Raw genomic sequence first — 23,993 nt, forward strand, 5'->3', positions numbered from 1 at the left:
GAGTCTCACTCACTATCACTCAGGCTGGAGTGCAGTGGCGCCATCTCAGCTCACTGCAACCTCCGCCTCCCAGGTTCAAGGAATTCTCCTGCCTCAGCCTCCTGAGTAGCTGGAATTACAGGTATGCGCCACCACGCCCAGCTAATTCTTGTATTTTAAGTAGAGACAGGTTTTCACCATATTAGCCAGACTGGTCTTAAACTCATGACCTCAGGTGATCCACTTGCCTCTGCCTACCAAAGTGCTGGGATTATAGACGTGAGCCACCACACCCAGCCAGAATGTGAGTTTTTGATATTGCACAATGAAATGTGCCAACATTCTACAAACTCAGTGAACTGATATTTTCCAAATAAGCAGTGCATGTTACAAACCATGCATAGGTAAAAGATCCAACTATAAATAGATAAACCTGTGGGCTTTAAAGTTCACTGATATGGTTTCACATCTCACACTGCATTTAACCTTTAAGAAACTGCCAGTTGTTGAATATTGATGTGGCATCAGAGAATAGTATCTACAACAATTTGAAAAGACTGTTAAAATACTCCTTCCTTTTCCAACTACCTGTGTGAAGCTTAATTTTCTTTATATCCTTCTACCAAAACAACATATCACAACAGGATACAGATGCAGATATGAGAATCCAATTGTATTCTGTTAAGCTACACATGAAAGAAATATGTAAAGCTGTTAAGCAGTGCTACTCTTCTCAGAATTACTTGTTTTTGAAAATTTAATTTTTCATAAATATATTAACTTGGATTTATTTTTAGTGAATTAATAAATATATTTTTTAATTTTTCTCAGGTTTTTTTTTTTCTTTTTGAAAATATTTTCTTTTTAAATAATACAGATGAGGTTTCACTATGTTGCCCCGGCTGGTCTCCAATTCCTGAGCTCAAGTGGTCCTCTCACCTCGGCCTCCCAAAGTGCTAGCATTACAGGTGTAAGCCACTGCACATGGACCTCGGGTTTCATTTTTAATAAGTTAAAAACAAAATTTGTTAGACTCTTCAATAATTTTTGAGAGTATAAAGGGTCCTGAAACCGACAGGTTTGAGAACCACGTCCACATCACACCTGTTGTCAATGGTAGGGACTGGTTCACTAGATGCCTAATGGATGTATCTCAGCAGCAATGTGAAAAGAAAGGACTTCGAGTGATACTGGGTCAGGTGGAAGGTGTTAGCCACCAATGCTGTTCTTTCCCAGGTGTCTCTTATGTTCTGGAGGTTTCCTCACTCGGCCTTCTCATCAAAACATACCTGGCCCAGTGCAGTGGCTCACACCTGTAATCCCAGCACTTTGGGAGGCCGAGGCAGGCAGATCACTTGAGGTCAGGAGTTCAAGACCAGCCTGGTGAAATGGTGAAACCCCATCTCTACTAAAAATACAAAAACATTAGCCGGGCATGGTGGCGCATGCCTATAGTCCCAGCTACTCAGAAGGCTGAGGCAGGAGAATTGCACAAACCCAGGAGGCAGAGGTTACAGTGAGGCGAGATCACACAGCTGCACTCCAGCCTGGGTGACAAAGCAAGACTCCATCTCAAAAAACAAAAAAAAGATACCTGTGCTGAGTCCTGACTCAGTCCCAAGTCCTTGGTGGACAGACTACCTCATGTCATACATTAATAAATATAAGGTAGGCTGGGCACGGCGGCTGATGCCTGTAATCCAAATGCTTTGGGAAGCTGAGGCAGGAGCATCACTTGAACCGAGGAGTTCAAGACCAGCTGGGGCAACATGGCAAACCTCATCTCTGGAAATTAGCCGAGCGTGGTGGTGCACATCTGTGGTCCCAGCTACTTGGGAGGCTGAGGAGGGAGGATCATTTGAGCTGGGGAGGTCAAGGCTGCAGTGAGCCATGATTGCACCACTGCACTCCAGTCTGGGTGACAGAGCAAGACCCTGTCTCAAAAAATAATAATAATAAAATAATAAAATACATATAAGGTATAAAATTTAATTTGACTGGTACTTACTGAGCACATTCTAGACATGCTGGCATTGTGGTGGAGATAAGGATACAATGATTAATTAGATCTGGACCCTTCCCCCTAAGAGATTACAGTCTAGTAAGGGATCTGGCTGGAAAATGTCTCTAAAAATGAGATAAGGAAATAAAAGTAATATTTATACATTTAAAGAAGATTTTTTAATACCTTTATATAAAAGCGTGAGTCCAGTGTGGATTTTTTTTCATTAGTGAAGGAGAAAGAGTGGGTCAAATGCCCCTCCTTGGAGTCCCTAAAACCACACCAGCTGTGGGGATTCACTAATGCCCATCTTCTCTTCTTTCAGGCCAATGAACTTCCGGCTGAACTAACCAAAAATGAACGCATATTGCGTCTCCTGAGAAGTAAAGAAAGTCCTAGGAAGAGCTAACTTAGCTCCATATCTGACAGAAAGATAGAAAGTTTAACCACATTGTCCAAAAAGAAATTGCATTTCAAGCAGTGTTGGAAATTCTTTTATGCAAAAAAAATGCCCAGAATGCCCACCCTCTGGGTCCCTGACAAAGAAGAGCTACGCTCTGTGCACCAAGTCAAGAACCAAACAGCTCAGGGACCCCCTTGCCCCCTCACCGTGGGCTTCTCGCAGTGTCCTGTAACTCAGCTCTGGGGCTGCCCGGCATGTTCGCAGATTCCACAGAAACTAATTTTCAACGATGCTAACTTGGGCCTCTCAGTTAAACTCTAAGGTGGACAGGGTTCTCAGTACTAAGCAAGGAGACAGAATGCTTTGTTCCTTTAAAAGACTGAAAAGCTGACCTTCAATGGATTGATGTACTTTTGCTTTTGTGTTAAATGTAGGTGTGCTAAAATATATAGATCTATCATATTTTACCTACATATATATGTCATTCCAGTATAAAATGTTCTCCTCTACCCAAGAACCATAGCCATGATTGTTATAAATCAATGAGGTGTCAACATATATTAAAAAACCACTTCTGACATTCCATTGTGTGCTATTCAAAGATGGACTATTGAACTATAGAAAAGACAGACTGTGCATTTGTTCGTTGATCCTCATCTTATTCCTGACATGTAAAAATCAATTTTACATAGAGTCAACATTGTAGGTAGGTTACGATACCGGTGGCAAATTTGGAAATTCAGAAAATTATAAACCACGAGAAATATATAGGCTTGTCTCTTTGGTCTTTTATTTTGGCTCTGTTGTTGGGAATATATTTCCTATGCCGTAAGTACACCTAACATGCTGTGGAATCTTCAGTTTCCAACACCGTGTTGCTTCATAGAATGACTTTGAGGTCCTTGGATAAAATGTGATATATGCAAGTAAAATATGTTGCTATTACTGTTGCAGGAGTATAAATAATAAAAGACCGTTGTTAGTACTTAGTAAGTCTTCATCTATGCATGTTTTTGAGTTGACTGATTGCAAGAATGAAATCTGAGTTTTATTGAATTATTCCTTTGAAGAGGATCAAAACTTATATTCAATGCACTTTATAATTAATGGTGTCTAAATGCCTCAGTCAGTGCCTAACTGCACATACAAAAATAAAACCTTTCTGTAATTTACCAAAATAAACGCAATGGTATTTCTGCAATTTAAACACATCTTTAGTTTATTTCTTCATGTTCTGCTCTGGTTTTCAGTCAGTGTCTGTGTAAAGACATGTTTAGAGGAAAAAGTTGTAATCCCAAAAGAATTTTTGTTTAACCAACTTTCAGTGTTACTAAAAGGATTATCTTTAATTCAGTAAATAATAGAATATAATCTTCAAAATTAGAAGGTATTCTCTTAAAATTTGTTACAATTAATGCAACAACAGTCAGCATATTTTGATAAATGTCTCCAGCAAATGAGCAACTCACAGGCTGCAGAGGTGCCTACAGCCTGACCAGCTATACAAAAAGCCTGCAGCCTGATTCTAGGATAAAATATTAGAAAGCTCTCTGTTGCTAAAACACCCAGATATAAACATTTTGATGGCTGAAAAGCAGTGCTAATTTCCTCACTGACATTCTTTCATTCAGCAAATTTGTACAAATACACATTTTCTCCTGTGGGAATTTCAAAAAGCTATATTCATTTTGAAGAGGAAAATAAGATGGCCTTAAATGCTTTATATTTTCCCCTTAGTTAGCCCTTATGGCAAAAAATAGTTGCTAATCATTGATACAAAGCAAAACATTATGGGTACTGGTAACAGAGTTCCAAAAGACAAAATGGGATGAATCACAAACTTACTGCTTCTCACTATAACATGTCATTGGCCTATTACGTCAATAGTTTTAAGTGGGTAATGTTCTTGAACAATATTAGAGCCATAAAACTGAACCCAGTAGCTTTAACAATATGGAGGCCTTCTTACTGTAGGTAAGAGGTGTCTAGCTTAAAAGGATCACATTTGATCTAGATGAGATTACCCATAGCAGGGAAGATGATTAATCACCTGCCAAAGACTGTACAGAAAGGTCTTTTAGTTTAAAAATTTTCACACATGTAAATGATTATTCTATGTTAATCTAATTGATAATTCAGTTAGCTCTGCATCCTAAGACTTAAAACTAGCAACTCCTATGCAAATCGTCTGCTTAACTGAACTACAAACGTTTTTCATTAATTCATTTCTTTGATGACATATTCCATGTTATATAATAATTCAAAATAAAGTTAGTATACTACCCCATTTGCCTTTGCTGCTTTTTTCTTTTTGTTTTTAATCACAAGGTATTGCTATGTGATTTTTAGTAGCATGGAATTTTAGGGTGAATAATTCAACTCTGCAAATACATTGATATTTGGGACCCTAAATAGATATTTAAACTTTATTTTAGTAATGGACCTATGATTTCATTATTTCTGCTGTAGAGAATGTAATGATTCCAAAAAGTTTTCATTCAGAAAAGAATTTTTGGTAAAGTTATTGAAGACACTGAAAATAGAAAATTTTCTGATTTGTATTATTTATGGTGCTCCTGGCTCTTCAGTCCTTTGCAATAACTTTCTCTTGTGAAGTAGCTGGTGGTTTTGCAGAATTACTGGTGTAGGAGACCATAATTTGCAGCAGTAACATCAGGAATATGGAAATTCACAGGGACATCCTGGCTTCCATCTGCTCCATCCACCCTCTACCACCACAAGAAAGCTACATCTCTTCATAAACCCCACAGTGAGACACCTACGCAGAGGAAAAGAGTGCCCCCAAATCCTAGGCTACTTAGATCCAGACAGAGATGCCTGTGTTTTGGTGGCGGGCTATAGATTATAGGGGTGAGAAGCTGAGTTCCTGTTTCCTAACAAAGTGCTTTTGGTGCTAGAACTGGATGTTTTAGAGGTAGTGACCAGGTGAGCAGTCCCGGTGGCTCACGCTTATAAACCCAGCACTTTGGGAGGCCAAGGTGGGGTGGATCACTTGAGTTCAGGAGATCAAGACCAGCCTAGGCAACATAGTGAGACTCCATCTCTCTAAAGATAAAAAAAGCCAGACATGGTGGTGGTTCACACCTGCAGTCCCAGCTACTTGGGAGACTGAGGTGGGAGGATGGTTTAAGGCCAGGAGGTCAAGGCTGCAATGGCACCACTACACTCCAGCCTGGGTGACAGAGTGAGACCCTGTCTCAAAATAAATAAATAAATAAAAATAAAAGCAACAACTAACATTTGTTAAGGGATTGTTATGTGCTAAGCACTTTAGATAGAGAATCTTGTAAAGTGTTACGCATTTTTTTCATTTACACCTCACAGCAACCCTATGAAATAAACACTATTACCATCCCCATCTTACAGTTGAGGGAACTGGCTTTGAAAGACAGTTTACCTTGTAGTGGTGTCTTGGTGCTGTCCTCCAATCTTGGGCATTTTACTTTTGCTTTTGGGGGGAAGGTGGAGGAGGCAGTGGTGCCCAGATGGAATCACAATTATAGCATCAGAGCAGTGAAGGTGGAGAATATGGGACATGTTTTTGAAAATACTTGCAGGTAGAATTAATGATAATTGGTGACAATTAAATATAGAAGATGAAGAAAAGAAAAGAGAGCAGCTAAGAATTATGCTAAAGTGCGTTAGGCGTTCCCAAGATCATCCCCAGGTTTACTGACTTGCTAGGAAGACATAGGACTCATATATCTAGTTTACTCATACATATACTCATATACGTGGTTACACATACATGTATACTCATATATATGGTTAAGATTACAGCAAAAAGACGCATAGCAAAATCAGCAAAGAGAGAAGGAAAATAGAGCGAAGATAGAAGACAGCAGGTGCAAGCTTCTGAGAAACCTCTCCCGCAGAATGAGCTTAATTCCTCCAGCAACCAAGTTGTGGCAGCAAGTATTGTCTACCAAGGAAACTCATTGAAGACTTAGGGCTCAGGGTTTCAACTGGGAGCTGGTCACATAGGTCCCTTCTGCCTCGCATTTACCAAAAATCAAGACCTCCAGAAGGAAAACAGGCATTCAGTATAAACCACATTGTTTGCACAGAAGTTTAGGCAAAGTGAACACTTCTTATCATTTAGGGAAAGTTTGATATCAGCGTAGGGAACTGTTTGCCAGCTGAGGGCCAATCTCGTAAGCAGGACTTCCTAAGGATAGGCAGTCTTGGGCTGGCTTTGTTAATTCTTCTTGGCCCACAAAGTTTACAAGGTGGATGAGCCAGTAACTTTTTTAGGAAATAGGGAAGAATAGCAGATTTGGGGTAAAGAGAGAGAGAGAGTTTGGACATGTTCACTTCGAAGGATCTGTGAAATAGATTCTAGAAGGCAGTTGGAAATAACAAATTAATGTTTAGGACAAGACTGTTGTTACTGATTTAGGCATCATCTGCATAGAGGTGATGGACAAAGTCATGGGATGAATGAGGTCCCCACGGGGAGTCTACTGAGAGTAAAAGAGATGGCAAAATGGCTGGGCATAGTGGCTCCTGTCTGAAGGGAGGCTGAGGCAGGAGGATTGCTTGAGCCCAGGAATTAAATAAAGACCAGCCTGGGCAACATAGCAAGACCCTGCCTCTAAATTCAATACATTGTGTTTTTTGTTTTTTTTTTTTTGGTTTTTTTTGAGACGGAGTCTCGCTCTGTCACCCAGGCTGGAGTGCAGTGGCGCAATCTCGGCTCACTGCAAGCTCCGCCTCCCGGGTTCACGCCGTTCTCCGGCCTCAGCCTCCCGAGTAGCTGGGACTACAGGCGCCCGCCACTGAGCCCGGCTAATTTTTTTCTATTTTTAGTAGAGACGGGGTTTCACCATGGTCTCGATCTCCTGACCTTGTGATCCGCCCGCCTCGGCCTTCCAAAGTGCCCGGCCTTTTTTTTTTTTTTTTTTTTTTTTTGAGACGGAGTCTTGCTCTGTCACCCAGGCTGGAGTGCAGTGGCCGGATCTCAGCTCACTGCAAGCTCCGCCTCCCGGGTTCACGCCATTCTCCTGCCTCAGCCTCCCGAGTAGCTGGGACTACAGGCGCCTGCCACCTCGCCCGGCTAAGTTTTTGTATTTTTAGTAGAGACAGGGTTTCACTGTGTTAGCCAGGATGGTCTCGATCTCCTGACCTCGTGATCCGCCCGTCTCGGCCTCCCAAAGTGCTGGGATTACAGGCTTGAGCCACCTCGCCCGGCCCATTGTTTTTTTTTAAACAGATGGCAAACTGAAATAAACTTTGAAAGAAGGGAACTCAGCAAAGAGAATGAAATAATGAACAAGAGCAGGAAGTGAAACATAACGAGGAAGGAGAAGGTCTCCAGGAGAGGAGAGCAGGCAGCGAACCACGTGAAGAAGTGTGGCCATATGATGCAAAGGCTGGGAAACTCGAGGCTGCTTTTGCTCCACCACTCTGTCTTTGATTAGCTTGTTCAGTCACCAAAGAATTCTGGCCTTGTGGCTGGGCGTGGTGGCTCATGCCTGTAATCCCAGCACTTTGGGCAGCTGAGGCGGGTGGATCACGAGGTCAGGAGTTCAAGACCAACCTGGTCAAGATCGTGATACCCCATCTCTACTAAAACTACAAAAATTAGCTGGGCGCAGGGGCAGGTGCCTATAATCCCAGCTACTGGGGAGGCTGAGGCAGGAGAATCACTTGAACCCGGGAGGCAGAGGTTGCAGTGAGCCGAGATTGTGCCACTGCACTCCAGCCTGGGCTACGGAGTGAGACTCCATCTCAAAAAAAAAAAAAAAATCTGGCCTTGTAATGGAGATTATGGATAAGGATTGGTAAGTGGACCTGGAGCTAACGTTAAATTAAATAAAATTATTCCCTTGAAATGATTCTACTCCTCACTGGATAGAATTGTATTTGTGAAGATAGTCCTGATGCTTTCTAGGAATCACTGGCAACTATCAGTATGCATTGTCTCTGCACTGTACCAAAACTAAGGCAACATGAAAACAACAGCCTTGGTACCAGCCTATAGAGATGCACATAGGTGTGGTGCAGTGCAAACAGGCCTGGTCAAATGAGATGATTTATGGCTGCGTACCTATAACTATGATGGCTGATTGGTTTTAATCGATGATTTATTTTTTTATTTTTATTTTTTGTTACAGGGTCCTGGTCTGTCACCCAAGCTGGAGTGCAATGGCACGATCTCAACTCACTGCAACCTCCACATTCTGGACTCGAATGATCCTCCCGCCTCAGCATACCAAGTAGCTGGGACTACAAGCATGCTCCACCATGCCTGGCTAACTTTTGTATTTTGGTAGAGCTGGGGTTTTGCCATGTTGCCCAGGCTGGTCTCAAAATCTTGGACACAAGCGATCTGCCTGCCTTGGCCTCTCAAAGTGTTGGGATTACAGGCATGAGCCACCTCGTCCAGCCAAATTGGTGAATTTTATCTCACTGTAAAAAGATGCTAAAGTGTTTAGAACATGCCTGGCTGTGAACAAAGCCACACTGGGTTATGATATTTCATGCCATTGAGCCATAGCAGCTCACACCCTAGGACTTGTACTTCAAAGCATGGAGAAAAACAAAAACAAACAATGACAGGCAAAATTAGCATTAGACATTCTAGTCGAGGAATGTGAAAATAATTCTTCTTCTGCTTAACGTAATGAACACATGGAGGGTAAACCAGTCACACAGAGGTGTTTTTTCTGGGCGCTCTGACTATACTTAGCCCTGAGTTAAATAACCTATGTATCAGTAGGTCTGGAAAGTCTTCTATTGTTTTCCTGGTGACCTAATCCTTTTTTTTAGCAATACTTTCAGATGATTTTAAAATACGAGTGAGGCTGGGCATGGTGGCTCGTGCTTCTAATCCCAGCACTTTGGGAGTCTGGGGTAGGAAAAGCACTTGAGCCCAAGAGTTCGAGACTAGTCTGGGCAACAAAGTGAGACCCCGTCTCTACAAAAATATACAGAAAATTAGCCTGGCATGGTGGCATGTGCCAGCAGTCCCGGCTACCCAGGAGGCTAAGGTGGGAGGATCACTTAAGCCTTGGGAGGTCGAGGCTACAGTGAGATGTGATCTCACTACTGCACTCCAGCCTGGATAACAGAGCAATTCCCTCTCAAAAAAAAATTATTAATTTATTAATATGAATGAGGTTATGTTTCAACAATTAAAGGAATTCAGCTAGGCACAGTGGCTCACACCTATAATCCCAGCACTTTGGGAGGCCAAGGCGGGCAGATCACTTGAGGCCAGGAGGTCGAGACCAGCCTGGCCAACATGGCAAAACCCTGTCCCTACTGAAAATTAAAAAATTAGCCAGGTGTGGTGGTGGGCGCCCGTAATCCCAGCTACTCAGTAGGTTGAGGCAGGAGAATCACTTGAACCCAGGAGGCGGAGGTTGCAGTGAGCCGAGATCGCACCACTGAACTCCAGCCTGGGTGACACAGTGCGACTCCATATCAAAAAATAAAAATTAAATTAAATAAAGTAAAATAAAAATAAAAAATAAAGGAAGTTAATTAAAGATCTTCAGTTCTTAGGTGACGTGTCAGCTTTGTCTCCATCAACAGAAAAACTTCCTTCCCCTATCTTTGGTTCTTCTTCCTTCTCTCACTAGGATTGAATCCTCCAATCTTTAATGAGTGAAATGCTGTTGTTATTCCTACATTTCAAGTTTTAAGAATAGTCTTAGAGAGAAACTCTTCAGTGTACAGGAGTTGGACTCTCCATTTTAGGATAGATTTGATCAAAAACCACCCCAGACAAAGGAAACTGTGTCCTGTGACCAAATTCTGCAGGGAAGGCATGCCAGTTTGAAACCCTGACTGCTAAACCACAAGTCATTCCCGCTCTGGTAGCAACCTAGCTGAGTGGAAGTTACACCACAACCCATGAGTGGATTAATCACCAACTCAAACATCCTTACTGGGATGAATAACATTTTACCAGAATTCTGAGCACCAATGCCTCACTTCCGAGTCGGTCATAACCATTGACACTAAAGTCATGAGTTGTAGCTGTAAGTTATTTTAAATGAAGATGTCTATAAAATTTGGCTTGCGTAAGTACGGAGTTTAAAAAGTCTATCACAGAACCCAAAGTAACTGAGTGTGTAATTGAACATATGATACGTACAAGAGTGCCCACAGCACCTTTATTTGTAACAGCCAAACTGGAAGAAGAAACAACCCAGGTGTCTGCCATGATATGTTTAAGCCATGGAATACTACACAGTAGTTCTTTTAAAAGATGCTACCACCACAAGTAATGTGAATAAGCCACACACATCGTGTTCAGTGAAAGAAACCAGACGCAGAGGAGTATGATTCCCTTTATATGAAGTTCAAGGACAGGCAAAACCAACTTACAGTGAGAGAAATCTGAAGAGTGGTTGCCTCCTGGATAAAGGAAGGGTGATGATATTGACTGGGAAGGGGGCATAAAGGAGCCTTCTGAAGTGCTAAAGTTTCCATATCCTTCCTCTGGGTGTTGGCTACATGGATGTTGTGGTTGCCAGCCTCCAAGATGGCCCCAGTGCTCCCCTCTTCTTGCCCGTCTAGTCCCCTTCCTACACTGCATCAGGACTGGTCTGCGTGCCCAGTATTACATGGCAGAAGTGATGGCCTATCACTTTTGAGGCTAACTCATAACAGACATTATGGCTCTGCCTTGCTCTCAATCCCTTTTGGATCACTCCTTCTAGAGGAAGCCAGCTGCCAAGTCCCGAGGACACTCAGCAGCCTGCGGAGAGAAAGGAGGAACTGAGGCCTCCTTCCCACAGCATCTTTTTTTTTTTTTTTGAGATAGAGTCTTGCTCAGTCACCCATCTGGAGTGCAGTGGCATGATCTCAGCTCACTGAAACCTCTGCCTCCTGGGTTCAAGCAATTCACCTGCCTCAGCCTCCCGAGTAGCTGAGATTACAGGCATGTGCAACCATGCCCGACTGATTTTTGTACTCTTAGTGGAGACAGGGTTTCACCATGTTGGCCAGGCTGGTCTCGAACTCCTGACCTCAAGTGATCCACCAACCTTGGCCTCCCAAAGTGCTGGGATTACAGGTGTGAGCCACTGAGTACAGCCTCCCACAGCATCTACAATAGCAGATCCTCCAGTCCCAGTCAAGCCTTCAGATGATGGTAGCCTGGGCCAACTTCTTGACCATAATATCAGGAGAGACCCTGAGCCAGAACCACCTAGAACCACCCAAATCCCTGACTGGCAGAAACTGGGATAAAATAAATGTTTGTTCATTTAATATACTGTTTTGGGGGTAGTTTGTTATTCAGTAATAGACAACTAATAAAAGTGTTTAATACATAAAAGAAACTTGGCTGGGCGCAGTGGCTCATTCCTGTAATCCCAGATCTTTGGGAGGCCAAGGCAGGTGGATCCCTTGAGTCCAGGAGTTTGAGACCACTCTGGGAAACATGGCGAAACCCCGTCTTTACTAAAAATACACAAATTAGCTAGGCACGGTGGAGTGTGCCTGTAATCCCAGCTACTTAGGATGCTGAAGCACAAGAATTACTTGAATCTGGGAGGCAGAGTTTATAGTGAGCCAAGATCACGCCACTGCACTCTAGCCTGGGTGACAGAGTGAGACTCAGTCTCAAAAAAGGAGAAAACTCATCAAGCTGTACATGTAAGTTCTGTATACCTCATATATGAATATTATATCTTAATTAAAAGGAAAAGTCTTTTAACAAAAAGAGTTCTCAAAAATGTTCAACCTGAACCTCCTTAGGGGGTTGGCAGAAGCATTAACTAAAGCTCTCCTATATTTCACCAAAATGTATTGGCAATTCGTAGCCTGCTGGAGGAAGGGAGGTGTGAGTTGTTCCCTGTGTTCAACTGGACAGCCTCCCACTCTCTATAGGTGCTTCTTTTAGAGCCAGCTCCACTGCTGGTCCTGGAGGTTTTTTGGGGAAGGCAATCAGAAAAAGTTACAATGTCCTTGACTACTACAGGGAATAGGTCTACGACACCGGCTGCAAAAACAGGATCAACTTATTAGGCACAGTAGACACAGTGAAACTTTTACTGTCCCATGAAAATGTTTTAATTTTAATTTCTTTTGAAATCAGAAGAAAAATAAAAACACTGTAATAATGAGCATATAATAATGAATTCAGCCAGGGTTATATGTGTCATTATATCAATGCAATTGGAAACTCTAAATTTTTTTTTTTTTTGAAGGAAAAAGGGGTCTTCAAAGGCAAAGGTGCCTGGGGCCCACACAAGTCATAATGCAGCCCTGAGTAAAAGGAGGGGTGCTAGGGACTGAATTATGCTCCCCCAAATTTCTCGTGCTGAAGCCCTAACTCCCCAAGGTGACTGTATTTGAAGATAAGGCTTTTAGGAGGTAATTAAAGTTAAATAAAGTCATAAGGGAGGGGCCTTAATTCAATAGGATTGTTGGAAGAAGAGGAAGAGAGAAATCTTTCTCCCTGAAAGCACACACTTAAGTCAACACCATTTGGGGACACAGGGAGAAGGTGCTGTCTGCAAGCCAGGAAGAGAACCCTCACCAGGAACCAAATAAGCTCCCCATGCTGATCTTGAACTCTCTAACCTCTAGAACTGTAACAGATAAATTCCTATCGTTTAAGTCACACCAGTCTTTGGTATTTTGTGCAATGGCCTCAGACGTCACTAAATGATGTTGATTACATTCTGTTACCCCAAAACCCTAGTTCTAGCTTCATTTTCTGTTATTGAACTTTAGGCTTCAGGCTGGGAACTAGGCAAGCTTGCAGTTTGTTAGGTAGGTAGGCATTCTTTTTTTCCTCTGCCTATTTGAAGCACTACCTATTTTGAAGGTCGCAGATCAGCAGCAGAAAAAAAAATTTTTTAAGCTTTTTTTTTAATTTTAGAAGAAATCAAAAGTGTTTTTTTTTTTTTTGTAATAAAATTTTATTGGCTTGGCACGGTGGTTTATACCTATTATCCCAGCACTTTGGAGGCTGAGGCAGGAGGATCACTTTAGCTAGGGAGGTCAAGGCTGCAGTGAGCTGTGATCATGCCACTAGACTACAACCTGGGTGACAGAGTGAGACTCTGCCTCAAAAGAAAAAGAAAAAAGCACAGAAAAAGAAATAAAATTACTTACAAATGTGTGAAAAGATTCTTAATCTCACATAATTAAAGAAATACAAATCAAAGCATCCCAATTTTTTTTTTTTTTTTTTTTTTTGAGACGGAATCTTTCTCTGTCACCCAGGCTGGAGTGCAATGGCATGATCTCAGCCACTGCAACCTCCACCTCCTGGGTTCAAACAATTCTCCTGCCTCAACCTCCTGAGTAGGTAGGATTTCAGGTGTGTGCTACCACGCCCAGCTAATTTTTTTTTTTTTTTTTTTTTTTAAGACCTCGTCTTGCTCTGTAGCCAGGCTACAGTGCAGTGGGGCGATCTCAGCTCACTGCAACCTCCAACTCCCTGGTTTAAGCGATTATCTCGCCTCAGCCTCCCGACTAGCTGGGATTACAGGCACGCACCACCACGCCCGGCTAATTTTTGTACTTTTAGTAGACAGATTTCACCATGTTGGCTAGGATGGTCTCGATCTCTCATGATCCACCCACCTCAGCCTCCCAAAGTACCGAGATTACAGGCATGAGCCACCGTGCCCGGCCTAATTTCTCATTGCCCAGACTGGAGTGCAATGGCACAATCTCAGCTCCCTGCAACCTCCGCCTCCCAGGTTCAAGAGATTCTCCTGCCTCAACCTCCTGAATAGCTGGAATTATAGGCATCCACCACCATGCCTGGCTAATTTTTTCTATTTTTAGTAGAGACGGCGTTTCACCATGTTGGCCAGGCTGGTCTTGAACTCCTGACCTCAGGTGATCCACCTGCCTCAGCCTCCCAGAGTGCTGGAATTACAGGCATGAACCACTGCGCCCAGCCAATTTTTGTATTTTTAATTGAGACGGAGTTTCAACATGTTGGCCAGGCTGGTCTCGAACTCCTGACCTCAGGTGATCCACCCGCCTCGGCTTCCCAAACTGCTGAAATTATAGGCGTGAGCCACCGTGCCCGGCCCCAATATTTTTTAAAATAAGAAACAAAATAAATAAAATCACAGATTCCATTTAGGCACTTCCATACCTTGCTGGCTGCAATTTCTTTGTAGGGCAATTTGACAACAATCAAAACTTAAATGCCCATTTCCTTTGATCCAACAATATAAAAGTACTTCCAACAGTTCTATTTGTACATGATTGCAAAGATTTAGATCCAAGAATGGGCCAGGAGTGGTGGCTCATGCCTGTAATCCCAGCACTTTAGGAGGCTGAGGCAGGCGGATTGCTTGAGCTCAGCAGTTCAAGACCAGTCTGGGCCACATGGCAAAAACCTGTCTACAAAAAATACAAAAATTAGCCAGGAGTGGTGGTGCACAGGTGGGAGGATCGCTTGAGACCAGGAGGTAGAGGCTGCAGCGAGCCATGATCACGCCACTGCAGTCCAGACTTGGGGACAGAGTGAGACTCTGCCTCAAAAAAAATAATAATTTTTAAAAAAAGATACAAGGATGTTCATTGCATCATTTCCAATAACAAGTGACAAACTAAATGCCCAAGAAGAGATTAAGTAAGTTACGTAGCGGATCAGTAAGTATTTCCAGCCTTCCCCTACCATCTGCCAGTTACAGATAATTCAGTCTTGGGTCAACTTTCTCCTCTTCCTCTATAAGGGAAATGTTCAAGTGTTTAGACTTTGGTGATGCAGCATGATTGGGAAAGCAGAAGGCACAGAAAAATGCCAGGCTTTGTGGTCTCCAGGCAAGCTCAGAAATGTGACAAAGTAAATGGAAAAGGAAAGGGGGGCTGGGAGCAGTGGCTCACGCCTGTAATCCCAGCGCTTCAGGAGTCTGAGGCTGGTGGACTGCTTGAGGCCAAAAGTTCAAGACCAGCGTGGTCAACATGGTGAAATCCCATCTCTAATGAAATCCAAAAAAATTAGCTGAGCATGGTATCGCACATCTGCAATCCCAGCTACTCGGGAAGCTGAGGCATGAGAATCGCTGGAGCCTGGGATGTGGAGGTTGCAGTGAGCTGAGATCATGTCATCACACTCCAGCCTGGGTGACAGAGCAAGACTCTGTCTCAAAAAAAAAAACAAAAACAAAACAAGGAAAGGTAAATTTATAATGTATTGCTGGGACCACACGAACCCTTCATATGTACCAGGAATGCAAGTAGAGGAATTGAGTTATTTTGAAATATTTGTTGGTTGGTGATTTATATTTCCTTGATTTACACACTGCTCTGAGTGTGGCTTCAGAAGTGTTACATATGCATAATAAAATCCTTTACAGCTATTAAAATGAGTGAGGTAGGAAAGCATACTGCTAAAAGCAAAGAAGCCAGATGAGAACTGTGTACTATATATTCCTACTTGTTTAAAAAGTGTATCTATTGTATTCACATATGTATGTTTTCCACCACATAGAAGTTTTCTGGAAGCTATTTCTGCACATTTATAAAGATGCACATGTCTAATAATTTCATTTTTCCCTGTTTTCTACTTTATTGCTCTGAGGTCAACATTGAATAGTCCTTATGAAGATGGCATTTAATATTCTTTCAACAAACAAAAAAGTCTCCGGATCTCAACCACCAGAGCTCAGAAAACGATACCCCAAAGTAGGAGGCTGTGGCATGCTAAGTACTTTAAACTAAAGGAGACTGGAAGGTCTCAGAAGCAGTCTCAGAAACAAAGTCTACCCATGACCTTCTCCTGCCCTCGTCTCCAGCCCACTTGCACCCCTGAAGTCAGTCACAGGAACCAAAATTCTTCTTCCCCAAGGAGGGTTATGGAAACTTAGAACCTTCAAAGTAATTCATAAACTTGAAAATATTACTCTAACATTTTCTTCTCTCTCTCTCCGTCTCTCTTTCTTTGAGACAGGGTCTTGCTCTATCACCCAGGCTGGAGTGCAGCAGCATGATCATAGCTCACCATAGCCTCCTGGGCTCAAGCAATCCTCCTGCCTCAGCTTCCCTAGTAGCTGAGACTACAGGTGTGTGCCACCATGCCCAGCTAACTTTAATTTTTTTTTTTTTTTTTTAAATAGAGGGAGTCTTGCTACATTGCCCGGGCTGAGAATTTACATTTCTAACAAGTTCCAAGGAGATGCTCCTCTGCTGGTCCAGGGATGGCAGTTTGAAGCTCCCTGCATGAAGGCATACACGCGACTTGATCCTCAGTGGGGGCACCAGGAGCTGGAGCCTGGGGAGTGGGAAGCGAGAGCACACAACTGAATGAGGACCACGAGGTCATCGTGGAGGACCTAGGCTGAAGGTCCTGAAGAAATCCCCATAGTTTCACGGCCAAGCCAGCCAGGTGGACGTCTCAGGGATGAGGAGGAGAGGAGGCAAGACAGAAAGTGAAACAGCACTTTATAGAGTAGGGATGGGAAGGTCATCTGCATCACCGGACTCCTTGGGGCGGGGTTCGGTCATTGCTCCAGATGAAGGTTTAGTCTTTTCATCGTAAATTTGCTTCCACTGTTGGGAAAGCCATCTTTACCTCCATTTTCTTAACTTCAAAGTGGAAATGACAGATGCTTTTGAGTGGTCTGAATACTTGAAATTTGAGGGAAAATGTTGCCAGAAACACATACAACTGGAGTTAAAGATAATTACATATATTAAACGCATGGCTCAAAAATGACAATGCGTCTTCTTTATTTGCCTTCAAGTAGAACTTAAAATAGACCCCGGTCCCCGCCTCGGGTTTTCCTCGCGCCCACGGGCTTACGCTGCGCGGCTGGGCCAGCAGGTGGCGCGGCTCCCGCACTTTTTTTTCCCGGGACTGACCGCACGGCCGCCGCCCACTCCGCGGTCCGCCCCACCGCCCGCCGCGCTCGCGGATCATCACAAGGTCAGGCCACCGCGCGTCACCGCCCCTGGCTCTGCTAGAAAGCGCCAGGGCCCAGATTCCTTTCGGGTGACTGGGTTGGGAGGAGAAGTCGCTCAGCGTAATTGTCGGAGCCGAAATAAACAGAGACTCCGCGGCCGGGCGGGACCTTACCCGGAAGTCGCCCAGAACAGCTCTACCCTTCGCTGAAACCTCGTCCGCCCCCTCCAACCCAGAGACGAAATGGGGAAACATCACGGTTAGAAACTGTTGGCATAACTCCACAGATACTCTCCCGGGCCCAGCCAGACTCCAAAAGTCCCACGCCTGGCCCCCGAGGATTGCAGGGGCTGAGGAGAAGGGCAAAGAGGGGACCTTGAAGCGGGGACCTTGAAGCGAGGGCGCCGCGGCCCTGGCCCCGCCCCAGTCCTGGCCAGGGAGCGCCGGCAGCGGCACCTCCCAGAAGGGGCGGAGCCGACGACGCCTTCTTCCTTCCTGACCTGCGCGCGCAGCCTGCTGCCGCCGTCCGCGCCTGCTCCTGCTCCTCCGCTCTTCTTGCGCGGGGTGCTGAAACAGCTCGGGGAAGTAGAGCGGCCGCCGGGGACCCTAACCAGCCGAACGCCGCCGGTGTCCCAGCCTCGCGCGGCCACAGCATGAGCGTTCGCGGCCTGGCCCTTGGCCTCCTCCTGCTGCTACTGTGTCTGGCGCAGGTGAGCGGTCGCCGGCCACCGGGACGCCCTGTGGGGAGGTGGCGGGGCCGAGAGCCGGCGAGGGCGACGGGCCCAGCGGCGGCTCAGGCCCGGGTCCTGGGGAAGTTGGTCTAGCGATGGAGAGCTCGGAGGTCTCTCGCTTGTCCTGTTTCTGTCTCCGGCCGTGCTGTCTTTCCTGTGGTCTGGAAGAGGATGGCAGTGGGGGCTGGTTGACCTGTTGTGAGCCTATTCCATCTGTGGTCACCTAATTTCTCTGTGTAGGACGTGGCACCAGAAGAAGGGAGGAAAGTGGGTAGGTAGAGTGGGATAGGGACACCACTTGCTTTTTTAAAAATGCTGCTACATGGGCACGAACTCCAAAATTTAGGAGATCTAACCACTTTATTTCCTCTTTTCATCACCTGAGGATGGAGGTGGAAGCCGAGGTAGAGAAGAGACACAAACTTCCTCGAGCACCCAGTGAAACTGCCTTGAGTACTTGACATAAATCAACTTGGTCTTCTAAAGAGGGCAGGTTACTTTTCATCAACTCCTTTTTACACCTCAGGACACTGAGGCTCACAGGACGGTATTGAATTTCCCCTTGTCACTATTAGCCAGCGACAGGGTGGGGCCTGGAACTCGGTGTTCTGCTGACTCCTTCGGGAGGTGGGGGGGCCTTCTGCTTCGTTTAATAGCTTTGGGAAAGAGCACCTCACTATTTGTGTGTCTGTAGTTTCCTCTTTTAAAACTGGAGGGAGGCGGTGTCACGCTGTGGCTCTCCTTAAACCAAATCAGGATGAGAGTGCCTCTGGGGAATTGTGTCCTTGTGCATATTAACGCCCCTCACAGAGGTGTGGCATCAATAGGTAGTAGTGAATCAGGGTCGAGGGAGTTCCGTGGACTAGAAAAAAACTCTCCTTCGACTTCTATTTAGTTCTCAGAAGGGAATAGATGATGTTGATCCAGTGTCGGACTAAGAGCTTTTTTTTTATTTTTTATTTTTTATTTTTGTGACGGAGTTTCGCTTTTGTTGCCGAGGCTGGAGTGCAGTGGCGCGATCTCGACTCACCACAACCTCCGCCTCCCAGGTTCAAGCAATTCTCCTGCCTCAGCCTCCCGAGTAGCTGGGATTACAGACATGCACCACCACGCCCGGCTGATTTTTGTATTTTTAGTAGAGACGGGGTTTCTCCATGTTGAGGCTGGTCTCGAACTCCTGACCTCAGGTGATCCGCCCGCCTCAGCCTCCCAAAGTTGCGGGATTGCAGGCATGAGCCACCGCGCCCTGGGGGTGAAACCCTGTCTTAAAAACATTTTGTTTTTCTTTTAATTGTTGAAGTTGAGGCTGCTGTGAGCTGTGATCACACCAGTGTACTCCAGCCTGGGTAACAGAGCAAGACCCTGTCTCAAAAAAAATAAAATAAAAGAGAGAGAAATAAATAATAGCAATTGTGTGCCTTAGAGAAAATATAGCTATTCTGTTTCCCTGGAGTTTTTTAAAATTTATTTATTTTAGAGACAGGTTCTTGCTCTGTTGCCCAGGCGTGGGGGCAGTGTTGCCATCATAGCTCACTGCAGCCTTGAACTCCTGGCCTCAAGCAGTCCTTCCACCTTGGCCTCCCAAAGCACTGGGATTATTGTGAGCACCACTCCTGGCCCCACCTAGAGTTTTAGATCAGGACCTTAAATTGGCAGGCTTCCTTTTTTTTTGGAGACAGAGTCTCTGTTGCCCAGGCTGGAGTGTAGTGGCGCAATCTCAGCTCACTGCAACCTCTGCCTCCTGGATTCAAGCAATTCTGGTGAATCCCGAGTAGCTAGGATTACAGGTGCCCACCACTACGCCCAGCTAAGTTTTGTATTTTCCGTAGAGATGGGGTTCTGCCATGTTGGCCAGGCTGATCTCGAAATCCTGACCTAGTGATCTGCCCGCCTCGTGTGGTGATTACAGCTGTGAGCCACCTCGCCCAGCCAGGCTTCACATTATTAAGTAGCTTTCTCTCTCAAATATGTTTTAAATCTCAAGTATCCAAGACTGATGGCCAATGAGTGCTTCTTCTGTGACATTTGGGATAGGTCAGAGATTTGTTGTAAGTCTCTTGCAAAAATGCCTGGCAGCCTTTTCAAGGTCTGTAAACCTTAACTGGAAATAATCCTATTATTGTTTTAGAAATTCCTCATGTCTGAAAGCTTTCAGTGCACCTGAACAGATTGGGGTGGAGCCTTGAAGCCAAACAGATTGGGAGAGAGTGTCTGCTTTTAGAATTCATACATACCAATGATAGCAGCTCATCTAGCTTCAGTCTGAGCGCTAGTAGAGTTCTATCATGGAATTATAGACTAGTTGTCCTGTGTAAGGTCTGAAATACATGTTGGGGGGATTTTTGCTTTTTTTTAATGTTCAGTATGTACAGATGATGAAATAACATTACTAAACTGCCTTGTTTTTAAATCCTGTAGTCATTCAAAAAAATGTATGCAGTTTTGAGACATAGCTTTTATTTCTCCTGGCTGTAATTTTGATAAGCTTTATCTTGAGGGACTTGGAACATAGAGAAGCCTGGGTAGAAATTAAGCATTAAAATGGCTTTTCCTGAGAAGACTGGGAATGGTTAATCTTTTGACCTGGGAGTGATTGAGAACAACCATCTGAAATTGGAATGACAGTGGGAAATCTTTCCCCATCTTTCCCACTCCTTGACTGATGCTGTGATCAGAAATTTTACTAACATACGTAATCAAGGGGAAAATGAGATTTTTTTTTTTTTTTTTTTTAAATTTGAGCCAGTGGGCAGAGGGAAAAGGACTTGCTGAATAGGCCTTTGTATTCCTTCAGTGTTTGTTATATTACCCAGAACAAAGAATCACTCTGGTCATGAAGACAGTGTGCTCTCTCTTTGCTGGGTAACCCTCACTCTCCACTCCTAAAAGGGATGCAGTATTCTAAGCATGGCAAATTACCTACAGCGGAAGCCTGGATCAGTCGTCTCTGATCTCGGGTGCCTCTTTCTGCCCTTTGACCTCCAGCTCTGTGAAGGGCATCAGCTCTCCAGTCAAATTGAACTGCTTGCTAGCAAAATCCTGCTGTCTTCCAGGGCCGCATTTCACATGCTACATTATCTACAACATTCTTGTCCTGTTCCCCTAACTAGAATCCCTTCCCTCTGAAGTTCTGGACCTTTGTTTAAACTGCTGCAGCAGCATTGGCTGCCTCGTTAAAAGACCTTGGTGTGGGTCTTAACTCTTCTCTGTTCCCAAGAGTGATCTTGGGTAAGCCAGTTATCCTCTGGAGCCTCAGTTCCCTCCTCTGTAAAATTGGATTAACTATGCCAGCTATGCTTGTGAAAGACAAATATTTTCTAATTGAACTACCGAACTGCAGGCTCCTTAAGAACAATAACTGTTGCTCTCCAGTATCATCTACAAATGTGGCCAGGACACTTGAGTTGGGATTCTTTTTTTTTTTTTTTTTGAAATGGGGTCTCGCAGTGTCCCCCAGGCTGAAGTGCAGTGGTGTGATTGTGGCTCACTGCAGCGTCGACCCTGGGCTCGAGCTATCCTTCTACCTCAGCCTCCCAAGTAGCTGGGATTGCAGGTGCACGCCACCATGCCCACCTACTTTTTAAATTTTTTATAGACACAGGGTCTTGCTGTGTTGCCCAAGGTGGTCTTGAATTCCTGGGCTGGAGATCCTCCTACCTTGGCCTCCCAAAGTACTGGGATTACAAGCATGAACCGCCATGCTGGCCCGGGAATCTTTTTTTTTAATTTTCGAGACCAGGTCTTACTCTGGTAGCCCAGGCTGGAGCGCAGTGGCATAATCTCAGCTCACTGCAGCCTTGACCTCCTGGGCTCAAGTGATTCTCCCACATCAGCCTCCCGAGTAGCTGGGACTATAGGTGTGCACCATCATGCCCAGCTAATTTTTTTGTATTTTTAGTAGAGAAGGGGTTTTGTCAGGTTGCCCAGGCTGGTCTTGAACTCCTGAGCTCAAGTGATACCATCTGCCTCAGCTTCCCAAAGTGCTGGGATTACAGGTGTGAGCCACCATGCCTGGCCCACTGGGACTCTTTAGTCATAAGATATTTGGGCCTTGAAATGGATTTTTGGGGAAAGACTTAGAAACTAGTGGCAATCAAAATTGGGTTTACAGTTGGTTTCTAGGTGATGGCAATGATCAGCCGCAGCCAGCCAGGTTTTTCTTCATCTGGACTATGCTTCTCACTTTCAAATTTTTGGAACATTTGCTTTGGCAACAAAACTGTTTAAAAACCAACTCTCTCTGGTGCAGATGTTCTGTTGGAGGATTTGAGAGGAGCTTTAAAACTGTAACTTCTTGTTACTGTCCCTTGCTTAGGTCACAAGAAGAACTCAAAATAATTTCATAAACATGAATTGGCTGCCCTGGACACAACAAAGGATAAGATCAAAAGAACCCATTAAAAAAATCAGTCTAGGCTGGTCCTAAGGTAGTGCATTATCAGTTGATCAAAGTCAGTTACAGATTGAACTCCTTGTTCTACCCTTTGCCCGTTCTCACTACTGCACTTGACTAGTCCAAAACAATAAGTAAATAGTAAAGAAGAAAAGGCCATCTATACACTGTAAAGTGCTGTGTAAATGTTCATAATTACTATGCCTGTCTTCTTCATAGTTGATGGGGGGAAGGCTGGATACATAAAAAAATGGTGATACAGTAAGAAGGGCTCAGGTAAGAATGAAGATAAAGTGTTATGGAGGGTCCATGTTTGAGCTGAGATTTGGAGGATAAGTTAATGTATCAGGTGGACAAGACGAAAACTAGAGAAAATAGCCAGGAGAGTTGCCTAATTGTTGCCCAAAACTATTGAACTGTTCACTTGAAAAGGATGGATTTTATGGTATGTAAATTACATCAGTAAAGCTCTTAAAAAAAATTTGCAGGGTTCTGTATACTAGATTATATAAGACTAGAGACAAAAGCGACCCACATTTTGCATAGTACTCCATTGCTGCCACATCCGATCTGGTTTTATCCTCACGGAGCCCCTTTAAGGTGGGTGTAATGCTGTTTTTCCTATTTTATAGATGCAGACATCAAGGGTCAAATTTGTCCCAAGGTCACATAGCTAGTAGATGGCAGATTGGGTGTTTGAACTGCCATCTTCTGACTTCTGTGCCCTAGTTTTTTGAAATTCAAGGCTAGATTATTGGTGTTTAGCAAGCTTAATTGAATGGGTGTTCAGCAGATATTCCACTTGGCTAGTAGAGCAGTCTCATTCAAGGCCTGGTTCCATCCCCAGCGTGGCTCTTCCAGTAGTCTGTAATAGATCAGGAATGGGTTTAGCCTGCCAGCCTGACCCGTGACTCAGTCACCACACTGTGAACGTTCCATAGGGAAAAAACTTCAGACAGTGTATACCGGCACCCACTTTCATAGTTTTGTTTTAGTTTTGTGGCTCCTAAATGTCTAAGACTAACTAGTAATATGACCTTGGGTGAGTCACATAAAAAACCAGAAGCCAAAGGGGTTATCTGTAAAACGAAGAGTTGGACTAGCTGAGCACACTTAACACTCAAAGTATATGACTTAAACACCCACATGCAGGCAGGCCTGGTGTACACACAAATTATCCTTTGTTACGTAGATTTGTTCATGCCAGGCTGGCTATAAAACACTTCCAGAGATTTCCATCAATAGAAGTCAGACCAGCCCGGCAGCCTCCACCCTAAATGTCCTGCCATATTTGTTTGGTCTGCCTCCCTGACTCCAAAGAAATAGCAGGCAGCTTAATCTCTGGACAGGATTCTCCATGCCACTCCCTCCACTCCAGCCTGTGTTGTCCTGTCTGGCCAGGCCAGCCTCTGCTCTCTGGAGAAGCAATGAGGTAGGGAAGTTAACCAGCAAGCCCCTCTCCTCTATCCCCTCGCTGGAGCTGGAGCTGGGTATCGCTCCATGTTTTGCCATTAGCTTTACCCATCCAGGACAGGGGCACAAGTGTTGGTGCCAAGCCCTGCACTCTCAGCTCTGGTGGATGGGCAAGTCCTACCCTGGGGTTGAGGACTGTCTGTGGTACTAAGTGAGTC

General features: G+C 44.4%; 2 protein-coding genes across 31 annotated transcripts in view; both read left to right on the forward strand.

The window, feature by feature from the left end:
- The window catches only part of ANKRD29 (ankyrin repeat domain 29), a 77,233-nt gene extending 60,181 nt beyond the window's left edge, over positions 1-17,052 (forward strand). For 27 of the 29 annotated variants that reach the window (XR_012427244.1, XR_012427245.1, XR_012427246.1 and 24 more), the window contains one exon: positions 2,307-4,671. Coding sequence is in view for 23 of the 29 variants with exons in the window: in XM_065533994.2 (XP_065390066.1) it covers positions 2,307-2,390 (84 nt within the window). In the remaining 6 variants the exon portion in view is untranslated. Of the gene's footprint in view, positions 1-2,306; positions 4,672-16,453 lie in introns of those variants that run through there. The other 2 variants (XM_065533995.2, XM_074022722.1) reach the window with 1 other exon arrangement.
- A 677-nt stretch (positions 17,053-17,729) lies between these two features.
- The window catches only part of NPC1 (NPC intracellular cholesterol transporter 1), a 55,558-nt gene continuing 49,294 nt past the window's right edge, over positions 17,730-23,993 (forward strand). For both annotated transcript variants that reach the window (XM_005587030.5, XM_005587029.5), the window contains exon 1: positions 17,730-17,948. In XM_005587030.5, coding sequence (XP_005587087.3) covers positions 17,892-17,948 — 57 coding nt within the window. In that variant the 5' untranslated portion in view covers positions 17,730-17,891. The remainder of the gene's footprint in view (positions 17,949-23,993) is intronic.

This window comes from Macaca fascicularis, chromosome 18, assembly GCF_037993035.2.
Source record: "Macaca fascicularis isolate 582-1 chromosome 18, T2T-MFA8v1.1".
NCBI lineage: Eukaryota > Metazoa > Chordata > Mammalia > Primates > Cercopithecidae > Macaca > Macaca fascicularis.